The sequence below is a fragment of the Oryzias melastigma genome, linkage group LG6 (assembly GCF_002922805.2).
Source record: "Oryzias melastigma strain HK-1 linkage group LG6, ASM292280v2, whole genome shotgun sequence".
NCBI classification, from domain to species: Eukaryota; Metazoa; Chordata; class Actinopteri; order Beloniformes; family Adrianichthyidae; genus Oryzias; species Oryzias melastigma.
Window position 1 is genome coordinate 17,117,392 of NC_050517.1, and position 10,607 is coordinate 17,127,998.

General features: G+C 35.5%; 1 protein-coding gene across 1 annotated transcript; it reads left to right on the forward strand.

Annotated features, from left to right (window-relative positions):
• Positions 1–4,427: 4,427 nt before the first annotated feature.
• LOC112151778 (fatty acid desaturase 2) lies at positions 4,428–9,055 on the forward strand. Its single transcript, XM_036212351.1, has 13 exons — positions 4,428–4,706; positions 4,881–5,159; positions 6,021–6,131; positions 6,208–6,405; positions 6,469–6,570; positions 6,635–6,760; positions 6,834–6,894; positions 6,977–7,053; positions 7,170–7,267; positions 7,390–7,486; positions 7,875–7,954; positions 8,299–8,424; positions 8,533–9,055. The coding sequence occupies exons 2-13, from the start codon at positions 4,950–4,952 to the stop codon at positions 8,582–8,584; spliced, it is 1,338 nt and encodes a 445-aa protein (XP_036068244.1). The 5' UTR covers positions 4,428–4,706; positions 4,881–4,949; the 3' UTR covers positions 8,585–9,055.
• The last annotated feature ends 1,552 nt before the right edge of the window (positions 9,056–10,607 follow it).

A 10,607-nucleotide genomic window follows, 5' to 3' on the forward strand; every position in this document is an offset into this window, starting at 1 on the left:
TGCCTATGCTTTGTGAATATTTCATAAGCATTTGAAAAAATTACAGCTACAAGCTTGTTTAAGAGGCCATGGTTCCATCCATGCAAGTTCAGTCCACAGATGTCCATTTTATAGATTTGTCCTGCACAGAATTGTTAAGATTTATTATTGAGGTTCAAATGTTTTTTTTTTTTTTTAGCTGTTAGTTGATTTTTTTGCAGTGCAATCAGGTCATTTGAATGTTTTTTTTTCTTCTACGACTGTGCCGACCCTGGAAATAGCAAGTAGGAATAGGTCACGGGAACCATGGGCATGGACCTCCATGCTCCCACTGGGTCATGAAATTAAACAAATAAAGTCATTTTGAAATTGCCCCATAAATAAGAACATACCATTGATAAATTATGAAACTTTTTAGAGAAAAAAAGGACAGACAGCAGTAATTGTTTCAAATCAGTATAACCCACAGCTGTGAGATCAGATCATTTTGAGTTTATGAGAACATGTTGAGAAACCAGGAGTGAGTCATGGGAATTTTCAAAGCTTAGGGAAAAAGAGCTCAAATTAAATACATAATTTGATTCTTAAATACTTGATTATTGATGCACACTTATTTTAGTGTGGGAAAACAGAGCAAAAAATGAAGAAGTATAAAATAAAAAAAAGCATAATTCCATTTTAGAGTTTGACCTCTCATTTGAATGTAAATCTAAACTATAATCACATGGAAATTTGTATATATATATATATTTTTTTTTTTTTACCAAACGTGATGCAACAATTTAAAGTATTCAAGTGTGAATGTTAAAAGTCACAAAACACAGTTTGAAACAAACTGTGACTTTAACTGTAATTAACAATAATTCATAAATATTAGTATTTATTAAGAGTCTTCCAAAAAATCTCCCTTCACGACTGACAAAGCTTTTCTGGAGTTTGAGATATTTAGTAGTCCACTGGTTCCCATCTGAAAAGCTGAGTCATTAAATATCCACATGAATAAAGTCTGAGTCCAAATTATCTTTCTAACTCAACTTTATTTTCCAATTTACATTTCTGCATTATGTGAATCAACTCTAGGGGGAACTTTGGATTATCTTGACATAATTTCATCAATTAGAAACAAGTTCACAAGAGGGAAACATACATACTATCTGATCAAACCAAAACCACAAAAAGGGGAGGTTTGACTAAGACAAATAAAGACGAAATAATCACAAAGACTAAATCAGTTTTTCTTAACTGAAATTAACTTTGAGAAGGTAAAACATAATTTAACAAATCTGAAGTAAGCAGGAAATAAAACTAAAACAATTGAATACAAAAGATAATCCAAAGTGTATTTATACTTTTCTTTCTATTCAGTGGGTGAGTCCAAGTAAGGCAGCTTAGTCCGGCTGAGACGTCCTGTTGCTGGTCAGGCTCCACCCACAGCAGCTTCCAGGAACAGGTGACTTCACTGTGTGGCTGCTTATGCAGTCATAGCAAAGAACCTTCCTGGCATTTCTAACATTGTTTTTGTTGTTTGGAATGACACAACAATATTTCTTTTTAGTAAAAAAATAAATCTCAAATTCTGTTAAGGTTTTCAAAGTAAAAAAGATGCAAATAAAAAACATCATTTATAGAATAAATGCAAATAATTTGATTACTAAGACAGCCAAATTACCTACCTAAATGGCAGTTTTTCATCAAAACTGGCAGGTGGCATTTATAATTGGGCGGCAGCAGGCGCATTTTAAGAAAATTAGGTTTTAAGAAAAAGTAAGACGTGTGTTGATTAGAAATAAGATCCTATTGATGTTCAGTCAGAGGGTAAAGCATCAATAGAAGCAGATTCTGTAGGGTGGGAAACCGCTGGGATATGCATAGAAGAAATGTCTTAAAGTGCTTAAGATGAACAAAATAAGTTATTTTTGTTTGTTTTAATCAACTTTAAATCCCATTAATTTATTCTATCTAACGTCAGCCTGATTTTTTTGGCTTTAAATACTCTTTCCTGTACCTTCATCCCACTAACTCCTGCCTCTTTCACCATCATTTTAAAATACTGAAATACTTTCTTTCCTCTACTATCCCTTACTGCCCTTTTTTAACATCTTGAATGATGTTCTGGCATTGAGGATAGCAGGGAATACAGCTGCTCTGCTCCATTTTTTCATGCTTTTAATTCTAAAGCTGCATTGTCAGAAATTCACTGCATTTTTCCATTTTGTGTGGAGAACAAAAACACAATTTCTGTGCCCATACCTTATTATTCTAAATATTTGTATTTGTAAAGTCTGCTCAAAGCTTTAGTGCAGTTTCCAGTAAAAAAGGTATCAAAAATCTTTTGATTTTGCGTATTTTTATTTCCATATGCTAGTGTAAATTCACCCACAAATGAGCCCTTTTTGAAACCCTTTGTGTCAAAAGAGGATCTGAATTATTGCCGAAAAACAATATAATTAATAGCTGTATTAGATTTCTATTGTTAAAGATTTAAACACTTTGTTAATTACTTCAGTTTCTCATTGCTCTGTGCTTGTGACTCATCCATTTATGCCAATTAAAATGAATACTGTGATTAATTTAGAAAAATCCACTGTAGTGTATGTGGTGAGAAACACACATTTCTCCAAGTCAAATTATTGTCCAATTTTCTTGTATTGTTTTGTGAATTTTTTTTTTTAGCTATTAAACCAAAAGAAAAATAAAATAGGAAGAAAAGGGTGTAAAAACATCAACCTAAGATAATTTTAGATTTATTACATAAATATGGTGTTTAAGAAACTGAAATATTCCATGAAACCACACGGTGTGATGGTGGCCGCCATTGTCTCCCCGGAGGCTAAAGATCCAGTTTCAAGTCCTGCATGACTGCCTCCTTTCTGTGCAGACTGATCATGTTCTTTTGACATAGCTGCTGATTCCAAATTGCATTTAAAGTGAAAAACGGGTTGACATGCGTCTGCAGCTGTGAGCAGTTAGTCTCTTTGTGACCTTGTCACAGACTTGTGATTTGTTCAGCCTGCAGCCTGCCCTCCCTGCTGACAGCACAGATAGACTTCCTGTATCCTAGAAAGGATGGAGGTTCCCTGGAAGAATATAAATGTTCACTTTATAGACTCATAGTGTGAATTAAGCTCAATTTAATAGCTTTATCTTTTGATAAGTCTACATTTTTATTGTCAGAATACTTATATTTTTAGGCTCTATAAACTTTTTGTTTTCTTGTTATTTAAGTTAGATGTAGGTTTTAGGGTTATTACAATGATTGATTCTGGATTTTTGTGAATGGGAATAATTAGAATTTTCACTCAACAGACTTGAACACCCATTTATAAAATGTAGATGAGAATTGGACTATTTTTTTTCCATAAAAATCCATTTTCATTTCTGACTCATACCTAAAGACAGTTGTGGTCGGGCTCCCGACTGATGTAAAGCCTGGAAATGCTGCGAGGTCAGATGAGCTGCGCCTCTGTCAGCCTGATAAGCTGTGGCAGAAGAAGTGGACAAACAGGGGGACAGGCTCTGTTGAGGATAATCATGTCTGAAATGCAGAGGACCAAAACAGCTGATTTGCACATCGTGCATCTCACTCAAATGACCCCAAATGACCTGTAGAAAGGGGACAAACCGACACCTCGATAAAACCCTGCAAACGCATTAGCTCTAATAGTCATCAATGCCTTGATTGTTTCTCATATTTAGTGTTTGAAAGTCACAAAAATGTGAGATAAATTGTTTTTATTTTTTTGTATCTAAATTTGGGGCCTCAAATGCGTAAAGAGATGATCAGCTATGGTCATTTCAGGACAGAGAAGATGTACCCATTTGTCACTGACTCTCTCTGTGCTGAGACAGTTGACATTGGTGACCTGAGGTATTTCTCTTGTGATTTTATGATTTTATTTTGCATTCTTCACATTCAGGCTTCTGCAAACTCGCTCGTGTTGTGCATTCCTCAAATACCTGCTTGTGTGGCTTGGCTGGTGCTGAGTCCAGACCGTGCAGCAAAACAACATCACTGTTTCGACTTTTCATTTCCTGCAACAAAAAAAGTCAGAAGCCAGTTTGGAAATGAAGACGTACTTGGATCTGTTTATCTGCATTTTTTAGTCTGCTTCTGATTCACAACAAGTTGAATAAATAAATACTCAGAAATACAATTTTAAGCTTAAGTGTCTTTATTTCTGACCTCCATCATGGGAAAAAAACATGTTCAAAACACCAAAAACATGATTTTCATCATTAAATACTTGATGTTTGGAATAAGTAACTCTTTTGCACCATCTGCTGGAGAGTATGTGAAATGCACACCGGGTAGCCGCTGCCGATCTGCCCACGCACACACGGGCATCCATTTAACTATTTTCGTGGAAACGATCAGAACTCCAGGATCCAGGTCCACAGGTGACACCCCACCACCAGCCTCCCCTTCAGATAACTCACTTCCGCTTTGGTTTCCGCAACAGCCCCACAGACGCTCACATCATCCACCTATGTGGCACATGTGACCACCGGTCCAAAATGTAGGACCGCTGCGCTCCGATTGGCCAGGAAGTGTCGAATGATCCGCTCGAAGTTCGTCCTGCCGGTGATGGTGAAGGAGAGAGAACCCCTCCTATCAGGGAGGACAATCAGAGGATGGTTTATATGATGCTTGCCAGGCTTTTTGAACGAATCTGCATTGAAAAGACTCTGCTGATGTGACTGGAGCCAACACCTAGAATCTGGATTTTGTAAGTTTGAAATGCTTCTTTATTTATTCATTTTAAGAAAACAATTTCTCACTGTTTTTCCTGTTATTGTGTCTATGCTCCTACATTCCTGTGGGATTTCATCATCACTCATTGATAAAGATTTGAATAACTTCTCCTGTTGCTCGTGCTGCACTCTTGTTCCTTTGCATCCAGGTGTGAATCTTTCAGCTAGACCGTTCCGTTAGCTGGTTTAAGTCAGAAGCAGGAGCAGCAGCAGAGAGGATGGGAGGTGGAGGCCAGCTGTCTGGGAGCGTGGAGCCCAGCAGTGGGAGAGATTCAGGTGTTTTTACCTGGGAGGAGGTGCAGAAGCACTGCACCAGGACCGATCAGTGGCTGGTGATCAATCGAAAGGTTTATAACATCACTCAGTGGGTCAAAAGACACCCAGGAGGGTCTCGTGTCATCAGTCACTATGCTGGAGAAGATGCCACGGTAACTGCACATTTATCTTCTATAAAATGTTTTTTTTAATGCATCTTCTTGTAGCAATAAGATGTGGGAACAAATCGATTTCAGCACAGTTGAAATGTATTAATGTGACTCCATTAATCACACTGTTTGAGCTTATTTTATTGTAATTGATCTATAGTAAACTTCAACCTTTGACCAACTTTTTTAGAGTGACCTGTAATAAACACATCACCCTATGCAGTAATGGCAGATATCTTCAAAGAGCACTCTGACCAGTCGAAACTTTGATTTATGACCATTTTTTAGCAGATAAATAAAACTGGTGCAGACATAAAAATAGCGGTTATGATATGATAATATGCACATTAATTTAAGTTTTTTTAAGGATTTTTTTGGTGCATGGAAATTGAGGTCAGCACCTCTTGTTAAGTCGGGTTCTCCTTTTTCAAAATGACATCAGAGAATGCTTCCTGACTATAGAGGATCATATTTCTCTGCTAGATCTTTGCCGGTGACATGAGGAGAAGAGGGTCACATTCATGTTGCTCATTGTACCCTCAGAGAGGTGCTGTGAGGCATTCAAACTTTTACCATGGTCTATTCAAGTCTGAGACTGTCGCTGCAGCTTATTGCTGGTGGGTGTTAGATTCCAGCAGGGTAACCATGAGTCACTCACTCTTTGCATCATTTTTAGTTTTGGGAACAGCAGAGGATTTTGACGTAAATGTACAAAATTAAATATTATTTATAATATTATATGCAAAAGAAAAACATTCTTGTGAATCCCCAAAGTTCTGAAGTGTGTATATATTTAAATTGAATGAACGTTGATCAAATACTACATAAATTTCCATGATTTCATTGTTTATTTTTGTTACCCAGGAGGCATTCACTGCTTTTCACCCCGATCTGAAGTTTGTGCAGAAGTTTCTGAAGCCTCTGCTGATTGGGGAGTTGGCACCAACAGAGCCCAGTCAAGACAGAAACAAAAATGTGAGTCTTTAGATCTCCACAAATGTTTTTTTTAAGCATATGACTTTCTGACTTTGCTTTTTCTTTTTGTTTCCAGGCTTCCATCATACAGGATTTTGAGAACTTAAGAGTTCAAGCAGAGAAGAAGGGTTTGTTTAAGACTAATCCTCTGTTCTTCGGCCTCCATCTGGGTCACATCTTACTGCTGGAGGTTCTCGCGTGGCTCCTCGTCTGGTTATGCGGAACTGGTTGGACGATGACATTTTTGTGCTCAATACTTTTGGCAACTGCTCAGGTATTTAGAAAATAATTATCTATGAAGTATTTTATTTATTGTTAAAATATGTCTTTTTTCTAGTCGCAGGCTGGATGGTTGCAGCACGACTTTGGACACCTTTCTGTCTTTAGGAAGTCCAAATGGAATCATCTGGTGCACAAGTTTGTCATCGGGCATTTAAAGGTAACTTTTACAAACTTTTTTATGCATTTTCCTACATGTTTTTACAACTTCTTTTTCCTCTTAGGGAGCTTCTGCCAACTGGTGGAATCACCGACATTTTCAGCATCACGCAAAGCCCAACATCTTCAGGAAGGACCCCGATGTCAACATGCTGGACATGTTTGTACTCGGAAACACTCAACCAGTGGAGGCAGGAGAAATCCATCGACCCCTTTGAATGTTCATGGAGCCTAACCGCTAACTTTAGTTCCTGTCTGTTACAGTACGGAGTTAAAAAGATTAAACGCATGCCCTACAACCACCAACACCAGTATTTTTTTCTTTGTAAGTTGAAGTCATGTAAACGTAAAAAAAGAACAATAAGAGAGGATTTGTAAGATACAGTAAATATGTTTTTATTTTTCAGTGGGTCCACCTCTGCTCATACCAGTTTACTTCCACATGCAGATAATGAAGACTATGATTCACCATCATCACTGGGTGGTAAGATTTAACTGAAGTGTATCACAATCATCGATGTAATATTGTTAAAAAAAAGAGTCTTTAAAGTAAATATTAAATGACTGATAAACTATCTTTCATGACAACTCTCTTTGCAGGATCTGGTTTGGTCTTTATCCTATTACCTCCGCTTCTTCTTTAGCTACATCCCCCTGTATGGAGTGTTTGGCTCTTTTGTCCTCCTCACCTTTGTCAGGTAATTGTAGAGGGGAGGTCTTGTTGCAATCATTGATTTGTGGCCAGTGCCAACTAAAAAAAAAAATAAAAAAAAAAACATGCAAAGAAATGATTAAATCCTCTGTGGTGTTCCTGTGACAGGTTTTTGGAGAGTCACTGGTTTGTGTGGGTGACTCAGATGAACCATCTACCAATGGAGATTGAGAATGAGAAGCACCAGGACTGGGTGACGATGCAGGTAACATTTTTGGTAGAAATGTTAATATTATCAATATGCGCTACTATAATAAATCTGCAGAAGTTTTTTTTTTAATAAACTCAGATTATCTGTTTATCAGAAATGTTCACTTTGGAACATTAAAAACAAAATCAGGTTCCTTAAAAGAGATAAATTAAGTTCTTTTTTATTTAAAGATCAGTTCTCCTGTGAGTTTTTTTTTTGTAAATATATGCTAAACTTTTTATTAATATTCAGATATTTTTGTTCTGATTTTTACTATATTTTATGACTTCCCTTAGAAATGTTTTTATGTATATTTTATTTGAGATACACCTAATGAGTGTGAGGAATACTGACTCCACCGATGATAAAGTTGTGTATAAAAACGTCTTTTCTTCTGTTTCAGTTGCAGTCCACTTGTAACATTGAACAGTCCTTCTTCAATGACTGGTTCAGTGGACACCTCAATTTTCAAATTGAGCACCAGTAAGTAAAACATTGCAGGACTATTTTAAAATATGAAAAAAAACATATACAAACTGTAAATATAAAGTTTGTCTTCTTGGTAAAATGTTTTTTTTTGCTTAGAAATTTAGTAAAAAAGTGTCATATTTAGCAACATAAACTGAACATTCATCAGATTTATGGGACTTCCAGTGAAGTTCATCTGTTTTGTTAAATAATATTACTATAATATTACTAGTATTACTACAACTTCTCAGTTGCCATTGATTTAGAAGCTTAAATTGCTTAAAATAAAGCACTAAATAATGAACATCTTCAATGGAAGGTTGAATGGAAACACCTCATTTCTATTTTTTCTCCTACAGTTTGTTTCCTACGATGCCCCGCCACAACTACCACCTGATTGCCCCACAAGTCCATGTTCTGTGTAAGAAATATGGGATTCCATACCAGGTCAAATCTTTATGGCAAGGCGTGGTAGATGTTGTCAGGTAAAAAAAACAAAACAAACAAAAAAAACAGGTTCAGATCACTCTGAACATGAAATATACGGTCTGACCAGATTTTAAACTGTTTATTTCTGTCTCACTTCTGTTCAGGTCTCTGAGGACGTCTGGAGAGCTGTGGCTCGATGCATACCTGCACAAATAAACCGAATGACAATATAATGAAAATCTGTCAAAGAAAGATTGTACCTTTGTGGATCCAGTTTGGATTCATACTTTTGTTTAATGTTTTTAGTCTTGTTATTGGACTGGAACAGGGTTTTTGAGTAGATCCTTCTGAACAAATATTGGAAATATAAATAAAAGTTTAAATCAGTGGAAATTTTTTACATCTGGTGATTTTATATGAGCAATAAATCTGAAATAAGTTTAATTGTTTTGACACAAACGATAAAATTAACATGAAACTGAATATATAATTTTTTGTTAATTGTAAAAATAAATAATTTTCACACTTTCACACAACAAAAATAAAAATCTGAAATGAATTTGTCTATTATTTTATATTTTCTTAAGTTTTAAAGATCACTGTTCCATTCTTTTAAGAATCCCCTACAGAGTACATGTATTCTTGTCAGATGTTTGCTGTAATTAAAAACTATTTTGAAACCTGCAATTGTCAAGTATTTGTTCTTTTTCTTTGAATATTTTAATAATAAAATGATTTCTGGATAAAATTGATCATAATCAGATGAAATGAGGATCAAATGAAAGACTATTAAGTCCAAAACTTAAAGATCAAGTTTCTCAAGAGGGAACTAAAAATGATCAAACTAGGAATCAATTTGAGAAAGACTGAATGAAAAGTATTTTCAGAACTTTCCCCCTTGAAAATGGTTTATTTTTTATATTTGAAATGATTTATAAAATGTTGATTAAAAATAAAACCTATTCTTTGGATACCAATTCTCCAAAGAATGCATGAACTTTGGCCTAATTCTCTGCAGTCAGGGATAACAAAATTCAGTGATGCACAAAATACGCACAAAAACTATCTTTTCTATGTCTTAATATATTACAGTTTTTGCAAATAAATGTGGAAATTAACAACATTCTTAGATATATTTAAAAAATGTGTATTGGAAAGCGTCAATGAATCTTGACACAAACTGTCACTCATGCATGTGTTGCATGCACATTTAAAGATGAATAATCCAAAACAAAAGTGCATTTATATGTAGTAAAATATACTTTTAGATGAAGTAATTATAAAAGGAGGAGTTGAAAGCAGATTTTTAAAGCAATTTGCCTTGTAGATACCACATGAAAAATAAATCTTTTTGCAAGGAAACTGCCTATTTAGTTTCTGATTAGAATGAAGACATTTGTGTTGGCTGTCTATTTAACCCACGAAAGATGGACTAATGCAGAATTTCAATTTGAATCTATCAGTTGCTTAGCAACTGAGATTTATTAAATTATTTAATACAAGGATTCTTTTTAAGTTATTGCATTTCATGTTTGTATAGCAATGCACAGAAGCTCCTCAGTGGTGACGAAATTAACAGAGCATCAACCATGCACTTTGTAATCTCTTTAAATAGTTTTGAATAGCAAGCAGAGATATGGGTTCACACAAACTCTATCTCAATTTCTTTGAAAAGTTCTTTCCTGATTTCGAAGCAATAGTTGGTTATGACTCCTTATCCTTTGTTTCCCCCCTTCAGGTGAGCAGCTGTGGCACTGTGACCAGCGGTCCAAAAAGTAGGACCGCTGCGCTCCGATTGGCCAGAAAGTCTCGAATCATTCCGCTCAAAGTTCGTCCTCACAGTGATGGTAAAGCGGAGAGAAAGCAGCCCATCAGGGATGATGGGATATGTGATGCTTCTTATCCTATCAGAAGAAGGTTTGTCGAGCCAGAGTAACCGAAGCAGTCTAAATGTAAGTACTTTTTTTTCTTTTTTTAAAAAAGTCAGTGTATTAGTGCGACTCTGAGTGTGGATCGGTAGTAAAAATAAATAAATAAAAATTATTATTATTATTTTTTAAACCTGTTAGCTTATTTATTTTTTCAAGCGCGCGCACAGCTGCTCTTCACAGTTAGCCTGGAACTTTAGCTTAACTTTCCTGTTTTGGTTGCCTTTTTTTTAAGCATGCTATACTCTTTTCTATGTTTCTGTGAGATTTTATTGAGTTTTGGCTCAAATATCTTGTATTTTTAACCAGAT